The following is a 13,638-nucleotide window of genomic DNA, read 5'->3' as shown; positions in this document are numbered from 1 at the left end:
CACAACTATATAAAAACAAAAATATCCATGTATAAAAAAAATAAAGACTGAAGAGTCACCAAAATGCTAATGGTGATCTTATTAAACTTTTATTTAAAATTCTGTATCTTCCTGATTTTCTGTAAGAATTTCTTTGTTTCTTTTTTTTTTTTTTTCTTTTAAAGACAGTCTCACTCTGTTGCCTGGGCTAGCGTGCCGTGATGTCAGCCTAGCTCACAGCAACCTCAAACTCCTGGGCTCAAGCAATCCTCCTGCCTCAGCCTCCCTAGTAGCTGGGACTACAGGCATGCCCGGCTAATTTTTTCTATATATTTTTAGTTGTCTAGCTAATTTCTTTGTATTTTTTTTAGTAGAGATGGGGTTTCACTCTTGCTCAGGCTGGTCTCGAACTCCTGAGCTCAAACAATCCTCCCACCTTGGCCTTCCAGAGTGCTAAGATTACAGGCATGAGCCACCACACTCGGCCAAGAATTACTTTTTATACCAAGGAATTTTTTTGTTTCTTTGTTTGGTTTATGTTTTTGTAGAGACGGAGTCTCACTATGTTGCCCCGGCTGGTCTCAAACTCCTGAACTCAAGCAATCCTCCCACCTGGGCCTCCCAAAGTGCTGGGATTACAGGCATGAGCCACCATGCCCAGCCTTTATATAATAAAGAGTAAAAAATAGCCAGAAACAGAAAGCAATCCAAATTTACATAAGCTAGAGAGCAGATTTAAAAATTGTGGTATATCCATATAATGAAATACTACTGTCCATTAATATAAAAGAAGAAACTACTACATGCTACAACACAGATCCAGAGCAAAAGCATTGTGCAAACTGAAAGAAACCAAACACATGATTCCATTTCTATGAAATTCTAAAAAAGACAGAATTACAGTGAGAGAAAGCAGAAGAGTGGTTGCCAGGTACAGGATGTAGGGGGAAGGGACTGAAAATGCAAAGGGACACCAGGTAACTTCGGGGTGGTAAAAATGTTCTTTATCTTGACTGTGGTGGTGGTTACACAACTGTATACATTTGTCAAAAACTCAAACTGTACACTAAAAATGGGTGAATTTTACTATATATAAAAGTATAACTCAATAAATATGAAAATAAAAGTAAAGTTGAAAACATTTTATTAAGGTGAATGATACTATCAGAAACTGAACAAACAGCAATACTTTTTGCTCTGCAGGTAAGATAAATTATGTATTTACAAGTGAAATAACATTAAATGCTAACACTTTATTTAATATCCTGACAAAAATGAGAATGTTACCAAGCATAGTTATCTAAGAATTTATCTTATTTCTCATTTTGAAGGGGCTTATTATCACTATACTTATTGTATGAGGAAAGTAATATGAAATACAATCATTAGAGAATGATTTCTTATAGCCAAGTTCAATTGACTAATATTCTCACCTCTATATATTAACTTAGAAGAATGTTGCAAACTTTTCACATCACTTAATGTTATTTCTCAATGTCCCCCCCATAGAAAAATCACTTAACTTCATGAATACTCTCTTACCATCATTACATAACAATTACAAGTGACTGCTGATAAAATGCTATCATACTAAAGGTTAAGTTGTTACAGAAACCTAAAGATTTACAGCATGATCCTGCCCCTTCTTCTAAGGTTACAACCCAAACAAGTTTCTCTTATTCTATGAATGTCAAATTGTTTACAATGTTAGAACCTCCTTAGCTTTATTAAGTAAAATTATCAAAACTGTCAATCAAAAATAAGCATTTATGAGACAACAGGAAAATGTGAACAGACTGGATTTTGATATTAAGGTATTTGGCGTTTTCCTTTTTAATGTAAATATTGTTTTCTTTATTGCCTTTCAATGGTTCCCCTTGCCAAGGGTTTTTTCATTTTTTTTAAGGCTTCATCTTTGAAATACACAGTGAATATACATCTATTAAATTATTTGATAGTGGGGAATAAATGGAAGATTATTGCAATCAGATTGGACATAAGTTATTTAACTGTTGAGACTGCGTGATTGGTATATAGTTGTTCATACCATTCTCTCTACTTTTGTATATGCTTGAAACTTTCCATAATAAGAAAAGCTTAAAAATGACATTCAGGGGAAAATTTAAAAATCAATTACAAACACAAATCAACAATTCATAATCACATGAGCCAAGAAAAAAGGCTGTTTTCATTTGATCAGAACGCCAAGTGTCAAAATGACAGAAATGCAGATGATAACTGGAGTTTGTTTTCTTAATTCGGTATATGACAAAATGGGGGAAAGAAGACATTAAGTATATCCTCCTGCAACATGAAATTGCTCCTTTCAATTCGCCCTATAAGATCTACCTAAATGTAATCTGACACAGTCTTCAACAACTGAACTTTCCTTTAGAGACTACTTCCTAAATAACCTAATTGTTAGGGAAAAAATTCTGAACTTTCCTAATTTCATCCCATTATTCCTAGTTGTACTCCTGTGTACCATATAATTGTCTTCAGAAGTACCTGTTTACTTCCAGGCCTATGATTTAGTCATGGATTTCTTGATTTACAAAATTGCTCTGCCACTGTTTGTTTTGATTTTTCGTTTTCTGTTTAGCTACCTTATACCCTGTTTTTAATCTTAATTTCCTTAAGCAACTACATTTAATCATTTTCGTAAAGTGAGACTATTCTAATACAGAGTATCTAGCATTGTTTTTAGGTAACTATCGTAATAATCAAATGGTGAGATTTCCCACTGATTTGGTGATGTGATGCTCTGTCCCAGACTGCCTAATACTTGGGGGCTTTTTGTTTGAATTTTCTTGGTTTTTGGTTTTTTGGTTCAGCACACTGAAATTTCAGGCAGCTTTCAATTATTATAACCTCTACCCAGCACAACCTTTGTTCAGCTCCACATAATCCCTGGCATATTTTCTGGCTCCTACTGAGAGGGCAAGGATATGCTTGAGTCTTTAAAACCCAACAATTCATAATAAATATAATGAGCATTTACTAAATGCTATGCTCTGTGCAAAAATGCACTTTCCATGTCAATGCTATCCAAGAGAACTTTCAGTGATGATGGCACTGTTCTCTACCTACACTGTCCAATATGGTAGTGACTATGTGGGGCTACAGACTGAAAATGTGACTCATTACTGATGTACGGACTTAAATTTTTATTTAATTTTAATTAATCTTAATTTAAATGGTCATGTTTTCAGACTAACTTCAGAACTTATAGTACTTGAATTGTTCCTCATAAAAGTTGTTTCCATTTATTTCTACAACTATATGCGTTGAAGATAATCTAGAACAGAGTTCTCAACCTTAGCACAACTGATATTTTGTGGGGGGCTGTTGTACATTACAGAAGGTTTAGCAGCATCTCTGGCCTCCACCCACTAGAGGCCAGTAGCAATGCCCCAGCTGTGAATCAAAAAATGTCTCTGACACTGCCAAATATTCCCTGGAGGGAAAAATCACCCCCATCAGAGAACCACTAATCTAGGATTAAGGAGTCTGGATTCTGCACTCAATACTAAAGATATTTTAAGGGAATTTCTTTACGTTCCTGCTTTTGCTATTTGGAAACTAGGCAACACATAAAAACAGTTAAAAGTAACTATCTCTTCATATTTTCCATAGAATCCACATTATAGTATTCGTTTTCCCATTCACTATCTCAACTGTTCTTTCCTGACCTTGAGGTGGGTACTATACGCCTAATTTAGAGATTAAAGTGGGAGATTCTAAGATATTAAATGACTTGTCTACCAGCACATAGTTTCAAGCTCCTGTGTATACTGTATCACCTTGTGTTACAGCACCTGAAAGGAAAACTCCTTAGAGAAAAATCCTTTTGATACGACAATCTCAATAAAGGCTATTTATGATTGCACAACACATTACAATGCCAAAAGGCAAAGCTCACAGGAAAATTCCACATATAAACTAACAATGAGAACTGGTTTGTATTGTAACTAACCTGCATCCTGAGTAATTCAGGACAACACACCAGGCCTTACCCACAGTCACCTTAAAAAAGCCTCTCCTAACCTACTAATAACAAACGGTTAAGAGGGTCAGCCCTCTCCCCTAAAAGACATAAATTAAACTAGAGGCCTAGAGGGAGGAGTTCAGGGGAAGAGGATATCAAAAATCTAAGACAGGTGGCTGCTCTAAGACTGGGATCTCTGAGACAGAAATATTCTGGAATACAAGCCACATGGAAGAGTGGAAAGGAGCCCTGGACTTAAAAAAACAAAAAAGTCAGAAGACCCATCATGTGGACCTCAGCTGTATGTCAGTCACTTGCTGTGTACCCATGGTTGAATTCTGGTAAATCTCTAAGTCTATTTCTTCAACTCATTAGTGAGAAGACTGGTGGTCTACATGACTTCTTAGACACCAGGCACTTCCAGCTCTCCCCTCAATCTCAATATGCAGAACCCTCTTCTTGGTATCATTTTGCTGTTTCCTGAGACAATGTTTTAAATAAGAACATAGCAGTAACTCAAGAAATTCACTAGAAAGAAAATCAAAATGTCACAGAAGTATCTGAGCACTGAATGGTTTCAATTCCACTCAATGAGTATTTGCAGAGGGGCCAGCACTCTGTGCCAGGGACCTTGTAATCACTCTGGGAAGCACAGCCAACATCCGAGGCTCTCTGAATTTCTCTCCTCTTTCCATCCTAGCCATCCCCACCCATATTCATCGACTTCACTCATGCATCATCATTATCCATTAAGCAAGTCTGAAAACACAAATTATGAAAAAAATCAGATAAGTGTCTTTCTTTTTGTACATTTTAGATGCTTGAGACATTAGACTATTACACTGAACAAAATATTTGGGTTTTTTACAAAAGACCTGAGAGAAAAAAATATTTGACTTTTTACAGGATGTGGGTATTTAAAGAAAGCTTAGAAAAGAAAATACTGATGTTTTGAGGACCAAAAGTTTTCTTTAACTGAGCAATTTATTTGCAGTACCACACTATTTAAATGTCTAATCTCACTGTTTTTATTAATTTTTTTTACAGAACACTGTCATCCTTGCACAGGGGCCATCCTAATCTTCCCTGTATGGTTCCAATTTTAGTACATGTGCTGCCGAAACAAGCACCTCACTGCTTTTAGTGTAAAGAACAAAGTACACATAGTTATACCCTTTCATCCTAAACTTGTTTATTTGATTCTCAGAGACACATTTCTCATAATAAAAAAAAAAAAGCCTTAGTAGCCTTCTTTTCTATTACCAAAACTTACTAAAATTTGGTAAAGTTTTTATCTGAAGATGAAAATATATTCTGGGCTGTAATTTACTATATAGTTAATTACAAGGTTCCAGAAAACCAATCTCTTTTGGAAACAGATTTTTCTCAAGCAGGTTGATCCTATTACTTTGCATCTAGGTATGTAAGGCAGATCTTTCCTTTTGAAGAGGAGACACAATAGCTTTTGCTACAAGTCAACATAAGTCAACTACTTCAAAACTCAGGGTTTGTGACTATCTCAAATGCTGGCTTCACAAATCTCAACAAATCAGACAAGCTTATGGCTAACAGGTACAACCATAGGTCCCTAAAATTTTACCTACAGTACTTTTCTATTTTTTTTTTCAAATACCTGCCACCTTGATGCACTCATGGTATGATATGACTCAGATCCACTGATCTTTTTCCTTATTTCATGAAATGAAAACTCATTATGATCTACATACTCTTAATATTATGTACTGACATTACAACAACCAAAAACGAAGCTAAATGTTTATACTAACAATGGAAAAAGAAAAAGTAGCTTTTAAAAGGTACATTAAAGCTGGGCGAGGTGGCTCATGCCAGTAATCCCAGCACTTTGGGAAGTGGAGGTGGAAGGATCACTTGAGGCCAGGAGTTTGTGACCAGCCTGGGCAACAAAGCAAGACCCACCATTGTCCCCCGCCTTTATAAAACAATTAAAAAATTAGCCGGCACGGTGGCATATGCCTCTAGTCCTAGCTACTCAGGAGGCCGAGACAAGAGATCTCTTGAGCCCAGGAGTCAAAGGTTGCAGTGAGCTATGGTCACTGCACTCCAGCCTGGGTGACAGTACAAGACCCTGTCTCTTAAAAAAAATAAATAAAAAGCTAATTACTTGTAAATTCCTCAAATAATTGAAGCAAAAGGAATGTCCAAAAATGAACTAAGGAGACTGAGGCAGGAAGATCTCTAGAGCCCAGGAGTTTAAGGTTGCAGTGAGCTATGATGATGCCACTGCACTTTAGCACGGGCAACAGAGCGAGACCTTTTCTCAAAAAAAGAAAGAATCAAAGTGCCCAACACAACTGCAAAATAGGTTTTGGCATGCACAACCAACTGAGAAAGTTAGTACTAATGTAGAAAACATGCTCTACTTCTCTGTTCCCTGGTACAATTTTGTAAGTTACAAGACAAGCTACAGGACAAGCACTACCAGCATGGTTCCATGAGTGACAGTAAAGCTATCCTCACTACTAGCCTGGTTCCAAAATTTACAAAAAATCTTATGTTAATGTCTTTAAAAGATCTTTAATGAAATAAAGTCAAAGTAAGGACCACATAACAAAATGTTAAATAACTGAAAAAGTTATTTCACTATTTAAAGGAACTATTTGACAACTCCAAATGATCAGTATTTTCAAGAAGTATTTCAAAAGTTTCACACACATGTTAAATACAATTTGACAAGAACAAAGATTAGACAAATCCGAACCCAGTGCCAGAAATTAAACCACCAGCTCCGGATTTAAAAGCTGTCTGCCCCACCTGAGGTGGTCAGATACATTGAGACAGAAGCCAGTATCTTAGCAGCAAGTTAGGCCTCTTCCTCTCGCCGGGAAGCGCATGACAAACCGCGTCATGCAACTTAAGTCACCCGGTCACTTAGCAAAAATTATATCTAGCTTCTAAACTTAGGACCAGATGGCCTTCTATACTCAAAAGAAATACACAGAGCAGTCAAAGTATTGGTAGAAAGGGAGGCTTAAAATGCCCTCACTTTCTGAGCCTGTGTACATTTAGCTCATCATTAGATCTGAGTCCTAGATTTTAAGACATGCTTTAATGGACGCCTCCCTCAACCTCCTGTGATTCTGTTTTGCAACAGTGAAGGAACTTGTCCTGCTTTACCTCAGTTCCCTGGGAGCATGAGGCCCTGCAATTCAATATCCTAAACTGGCAAGGAACGGTGGAGAAGGGAAGGAGTGGAATCCAAACCAAAACACCCTTCTTATAAAAGACAAAAAATAAAAAAATCCTAATTCCTCCTCCACCCATAGCAAACCCAACCCAGAAATTTACAGCGTGTTAAGAAAAGCAGCATTGCTGAATTGCAAACGTAAGAGTTTTCCTTTGACACTCTACGCACGGTTTTCAGCTGTCAAATTACAACTCAGGAAAACACTATCATTAGAATAAAAAAGGAAACAAAAAAGCTCGCACCACAGGGGCTGGTAGGAGCTGCCAGCACCATTTCAGGAGAAGGAGAGCAAAGGGAATCCAATCCACTTCCCCACCCCCGCCAGAATTCATCCCCTCCCAGGCCAGGCAAACCTCACCGCTGGGGCTCAAATTTAATAATAATAACAATAATCATGGCGCTTCCTCCCTCTCCCTCCCCCACCCCCCCCACCCCCGCATCTGCCGGGAATCGGCTTCTCTCCCCCGGGATCCCCAGGCCTGGCAGGTCCAGAGCACCCCACCGGACACATCTCCCCGGGTCCGGGCAAGCCCGGCCCAGCCCACCCCGGGGCCCCTTGCCCCGCTTCTCCTCTTCCCTCTCTTTTTACCTCCACCATCCCCCATCCGCATTGTCTGTCTCAATTCAACTTTGACTAATATGGATTCCTCGGGCCTGGGCCGAGAGGTAATTACAGCCTGCCCCCCGGGAGCCAAAGCCCCCGCCATCTCCGTCGAGTTCAACGCGGCTCCTCGAGGAAGGGGGGAAGGGGATGTGCAGCGCGCTCTCCAGTCTACACCGCGGGTCCCGTCTACACCGCGCTCCCCCAGTGGCCCCCAGCCCCCGGAACCAGAAGTTTCGCCCGGATGGGGCCTAGCAGGGGGCAGTAAGGACCCCCCCCACACCCCTGCTGGACTGCCCGCGCGTAAACACAGCCGCCCGCCCGGCACGGCCCCGTGGGGGAGGGGAGGGAGGGAAGGAAGGGCACCCCTCCCCCCGCCCGCCCGCCGACCCGCCGGCCGGCCCTATTACCTGTCATTGAGCTGGTCCTCGGTGCCCGGCAGCGGGTGAACCACGAAATGGATGGACGTCATGGTGCTTTCCTTCTTGTCCTCCTCCCGAGGACTGCCCCCTCCTGCTCTCGCCCGCCTCCCAATCCCCTTCTCCTCCCCAAAACCCAAAGCCGCTGCCGCCGCCTCCCAGTCCCCAAATGGAGGGAAGCTAATGCGCAAGGGCCGCCGCCGCCTCCCTGCCGGGCGTGTGTCCGCGGCCCGGCGGGGCGGGTAGGAGGGCAAATCACCACGCTACCCGCTCCCCCGGCGACAGCGCGGAGTGCGAGGCTGGCTGTCGGGACCCGGGGCGCGCCGCCGCCAGCGGCAGTCGGGCGTCGGGAGAGGAGGCGACTGGGAAGGGAGGAGTGGGGTGGGCTGCGGGGACTGTACGGTCCCGGCGGCGGACGGGGTCCGGACTACGGAAGGTGGGGAGGGAGAAGAGCCCCCGCACCGCGCGTCACTGGCGAGAAGCCGCCGCCGCCACCAGCGCCGCCGCCGCCGCCATCTTCACTTCTGCCCCAGTTTCTCCGTCTCGCAGGCTCCGCTCCGGAGCGGCGGGGGAGGGGCGAACGGGAGGAGGAGGAGGGAGGAGACCGGCGGGCGGGGGCACGGCGGCGAGGGGGCGGGGCTCCGGGAAACGGGCGGTAAGGCCCTTTCTATTGGGCGGCTCAACGTTGCCGAGCCACGACGCTGTAAGGCGCGTGCCGATTGGTCCGTTCGGCTCCCGAGCCCAGCCCCCGGGGGGTGGGATGTCTCGGGAGTGAGTGTTCCGGAGAGCACGTGTTAGGGAAGGCGGAGGCGGAGGGGCGAGCCTGCCAGGAGGGAGAGTAAGTGTGCGTGAGTCCGGGAGGAGGTGGGAAGGAAAAGGGGCTCTTGCCTTCTTTCGAGCTGATTTCCCCGGGGGAGCCTTAATTATTTTGCAGACCCTTAGGGGCTTTGTGTTGTTGTTTCTCATCCTTCATCAGTATTTGTATTTAAAGTGAAAGTGTAAAAGCAGTTAAGGAGCAAGAAATACACAGCCTTTTATTGGAAAAGTAAGATACTTGTGTAAGGACTTTTCCAGAAAGTGATAGTGGGATCATGGAGCTGACTTTGTGGCAACTTCTTTTATCACCCTAATCTGCACAATTTCCTTACCACCACCACCACCATTACATACCCAAAGACAAAATGTGGAAATTTCCATTAATTTCCTGATTTAAGTGATTCATGCTTTTCTGTTACTTTTAAATGAAATATGATATACCTATTCTACAAGGGGGTTCTTGAAGTTATGATTAGTGAGATCATAACAGCAAATTCTTGACTAGATCTTTTTTCCTAAGGAACTAGTTCATAGCTTATCAAAGGTTTCTATGACCTCTTCAAAAAAATCAAGTACCTCTTTCAAGGCAAAAACTGAAAATATGAAGTCTCTTCTCCAGTCTTTGTAGATGTTCATTAAATAAGGATTTTGTAAACCGTTCTTAAGAATAAATATCACTTTCCTCTTTTAGTGCCACATACATACACACACTCTTTTGCTTAGGAAGTTCTTTTGTGCAAAGCATATGAAAATTTATTTATAAAATCAGGATAGACTAGGTACCCCTTGAGGCAGATAATGGAACACTTTTATAGGTCACCAGCTCCCAACATCAGCTCAGATCAGATTAAAAAGTGACTTCAAGGCCACTATTAGAAGGCTAAGTGAGCCCAGGGGAAGCAGGGTAGACAAATGTACACTGCTAGTTTTAGTGCCACACAGATCCAGATTTGAATTCTGTTTGTACTACTTAACTATGTAGCCTTTATCAGATTATTTAACCTATCATAGCATTTTTTTCTCATTTGATAAATAATCTGTAGTGATAGATTTACACAGGGTTGCAGTGAGGTCTAAATAAGATAACATGTCAAGCGCCTAGAGGAATTCATACACACAGTAGGCTCAGCAAACGGAAGCATTTATTTGTCAAGTGTTCTCTATGTACCACTTTTATACCTTATATTATTTAATATTCAAATCACCCTATTGGGTAAACAATATTATTCTTCCCCATTATATCGATGAGGACACTGGGGCTCAAACACCTTAGGTAGGTGCTGAAGCTGAGACTAAAACCCAACTCTTCTGACTGATTCCATTGCTCTTTCCACTATACCACGGCTGCCATATAGTAGTTAATAATTTAGAAAGAACAGACTATTCAAAGCCAATAGAAAAAAAAAAATGATGTGATAAATGCAATAAGAGTGCCATGGAAGTTGAAAGAGGAAGTGATTCCAGCCAAGAGAATTTAAAAAGTCATTTAAGCTGCACTATGAAGAATGTTCTGAGCAAATAGAATATCTGGCTTAAACCTAGTCTTTTTGGATTTGCCCCTGAACCCACCACACCATGCCCATACCTTGCCTCATTTCTCTTTCTTCCAAATCTGCCCTTTATCTTTCATTATGCTTCTATCCAGCTTTCAGCTTGATTTACACACTCCTGGTTTCCTAGAACTGAGACTTTCTTTCCTGGCTGAAAGTTGGTCTCCTCCTTCTAGGCAGCCCATTCAAACTGCCTATGTGATCTTTGACTGATCACCATCTTGGCATTGCTTACCTTTTTGTTGATGGCATGTTAGGAAGAATTTTACTCTTCCAGGGATCTAACACTTTGGTGGGTCACACTTTGAACAGGGAAAAACAAGTAAAGGCATGGAGTTGTGAAAGACCATCACACAGATGGGGGAGGAGGAAATACAGATAGGGGAATCAAGATGAGCAGAGGTCAGACAAAAGCTCTTTGAAGAGTCAAAGTGCAGCACAACCTGCAAGAAGGAGGCTGGGGACTGCCTTTCTAGTAATTCAGACTAATTCTCCCTTTGAGGACAACTAGAAAAGTTAGATAAAATATTTCTTTAAATCTGCTTAAAGGCACAAGAAAGCTAACGAAATAATGATGAATTGCCAAAACAGGATCCAAGGGATGAATAAGACCCAGGGAAGAGAATCTTCTCTTTGGAGTACTTTTTCCCCAGGGACCCATGTTAATTCCAGAAATACAAACTGAGAAGCCAAGAGATTGAGCAGTTAGTCTGATAGGCACTCAGGGCTAAGACAACAAGGATTGATGTCTAGGATCCCCCCAATGCAGTGGGGAGTGCTAACGAACCCCTCTTACTGTGTGTTGAGCCCTGAAGGACTGCATCCCTGAAGTAAGCCATGTCTTATATTTGATTTTCCCAAAAGCAGACCTTGAGACAAGGATTTGGCTATAAGTAGCTTATTTAGGAAATGACTGCAGGAAGCACTGTGTGGGAATGGAGATAAAAGATAAGGAAAGGAGAAAACCCAATAAAAAATGGGCTGGTGAGTGTTTTACCACCATGGGCAATTTGAACTCAATCCCACCAGGAACTCTGTGAGAGACTGTGTGGAACATACTTCAGAAAGCTGGAGTTATTTATCCATCAACCCCATCTCTCAGTAGTTAAGGGTTGTTCCTGGTTTGTTAACTAGCTAGGTTGTTGATAACTAGGTTAATGTCTAACAAAAATTAATTGTGTTATATACCAAAAAAATTAGAAAATGAAAATTTTGGCCAGGCGTGGTGGCGCAGGCCTGTAATCCTAGCACTTTGGGAGGCTGAGGTGGGAGGATTACTTGAGGTCAGGAGTTCCAGATAAGCCTGAGCAAGAGCAAGACCCCATCTCTCAAAAAGAAAAAAAAGAAAATGAAAATTTTAAAATACCATTTAAAATAATACAAAAATCTATTAAATATCTAATATCTAAGAACAGATCCAATGAAAGATATGTAAAGCCTCTACACAGAAAGCTTTAAAACAATTTTGAAAGAAATCAGAGATGATCTAAATAAATGGAGGATATACCATGTTCATGGACTAGTAGACTGAATATTGTGAAATTGTCAGACTCCCTAAATTGATCTATAAATTTAGTGCAATCGCAGTCAAGATTCCAACACTTCTCCGCCCCAGTAGAACTTTACAAGTTGCCTTTCAAACTTACGTGGATATGTAAGTAGAGACACAGAGATCAATGAAATAGAATAAAGAGATCAGACATATACTAAAACTGAAGGAACACATGACTTATGACAACATAGATATTTCAAGGCAGTTTAGAAAGTAAGGTGCTTGCAATAAATTGTGCTGAGATGGTTGGATATTTTTTTAATTAAATTTAACTCCTACCCTTATCATACACGAAGATCCAGGTGAATTGTAGATCTAAATGTAAAAGGCAAACAATAAAATCTCTAAGAAGATGGTATAGAAGGATATCTATCTGTGTGACCTTAGGATTAGGAAAAACTTCCTAAACTGGACAGAAAAGCTCTAATCATAAAGAAAAGGTTTATTATATTGGATTACATTATAAATAAGAATTTCTATTCATCAAAAACACATCATTAAGATATTGAAAACTTAAGCCACAAAATGGAAGAAGATATTTGCAATTCATATTACTGACAAAGGACTCATATCCAGATAATTTTTTAAATTCCAAGAAATTACAAAGAAAAAGAAAACCAAGTTTTTGTTAATGAACAAAATATTAGAATAGGTACTCCACCAAAAATATATACACGTTTAATAACCATCTGAAATGGTGCTCAAACTCATTAATCATCAGGGCAAAGCAAATGAAAACCACAGTCAGATACTATTGCACACCCTCCAAGATGGCTATAATCAAACAAACTGACAATAGCAAGTGTTAGCAAGGGTGTGGAACAAGAGATCTTACAGTTGGTGAGAGCTTAAACTGAAGTAATCACTTTGGAAAACAGGTTGTCATTTTCAACTAAAATGAGACACACATATCCAACAACTTCACTCCAAGGTATATACTAAATGTACTGTGTACCAAGAGACAAAGAAAAGGCTGTCCATAGCAGCAGTCTTTGTAAAGGCTTCAAACAGGAAATAATCCAAATGACCATCAAACATAGAATATTACGGTTCATGCAATGTGATACTATAGAGCAATAAATATGAATGAGCTACAGCTATTTGCAAAACCTGAATGAGTCTCACAGAAATAATGTTGAATAAAAGGAGCCAGAAGTGATACACTTCCATTGATACCAGTTTCAAAAACTGGCAAAATGAAACTATTGTTAGGGATGCATTTCAAGGATTACAGGAGTGAGCCACTGCACTGGCCTGTTAGGAATGCGTTTCTAGATAGTAAAGCTAGGAAAAGCAGAGAAGAGTTTGCCGTAAAGAGTAGCAGATAGATACTTTATAGAGGAGGAAGGAGTATTGATTGAGAAGTGGAATGCTGACAGTGTTGTTTCTTGACCTGGGTGTTGGTTACAGGGTATTCCTTTATTATAATTTATTTAACTATACATTCTTACTTTGTCTACTTTCCTATATGTGTGCTAAATTTACTATAAAAGATATTTTTTTAAAT

At 40.6% G+C, this 13,638-nt stretch overlaps 1 protein-coding gene and 1 non-coding gene across 3 annotated transcripts in view; both read right to left on the bottom strand.

Annotated features, from left to right (window-relative positions):
- UBR5 (ubiquitin protein ligase E3 component n-recognin 5) overlaps positions 1 to 8,739 on the bottom strand; it is a 130,192-nt gene extending 121,453 nt beyond the window's left edge. The window contains exon 1 of one of the 2 annotated variants that reach the window (XM_069465451.1): positions 8,205 to 8,739. In XM_069465451.1, coding sequence (XP_069321552.1) covers positions 8,205 to 8,266 — 62 coding nt within the window. In that variant the 5' untranslated portion in view covers positions 8,267 to 8,739. The remainder of the gene's footprint in view (positions 1 to 8,204) is intronic. The other variant, XM_069465452.1, reaches the window with a different exon arrangement.
- LOC138382074 (U6 spliceosomal RNA) lies at positions 4,991 to 5,097 on the bottom strand. Its single transcript, XR_011233248.1, has one exon. It is a non-coding gene; the product is annotated as a U6 spliceosomal RNA (small nuclear RNA).
- Positions 8,740 to 13,638: the final 4,899 nt, after the last annotated feature.

The sequence above is a fragment of the Eulemur rufifrons genome, chromosome 3, assembly GCF_041146395.1.
Source record: "Eulemur rufifrons isolate Redbay chromosome 3, OSU_ERuf_1, whole genome shotgun sequence".
In the NCBI taxonomy this organism is placed as follows: Eukaryota; Metazoa; Chordata; class Mammalia; order Primates; family Lemuridae; genus Eulemur; species Eulemur rufifrons.
This window is presented reverse-complemented; position numbering and strand designations above follow the sequence as displayed.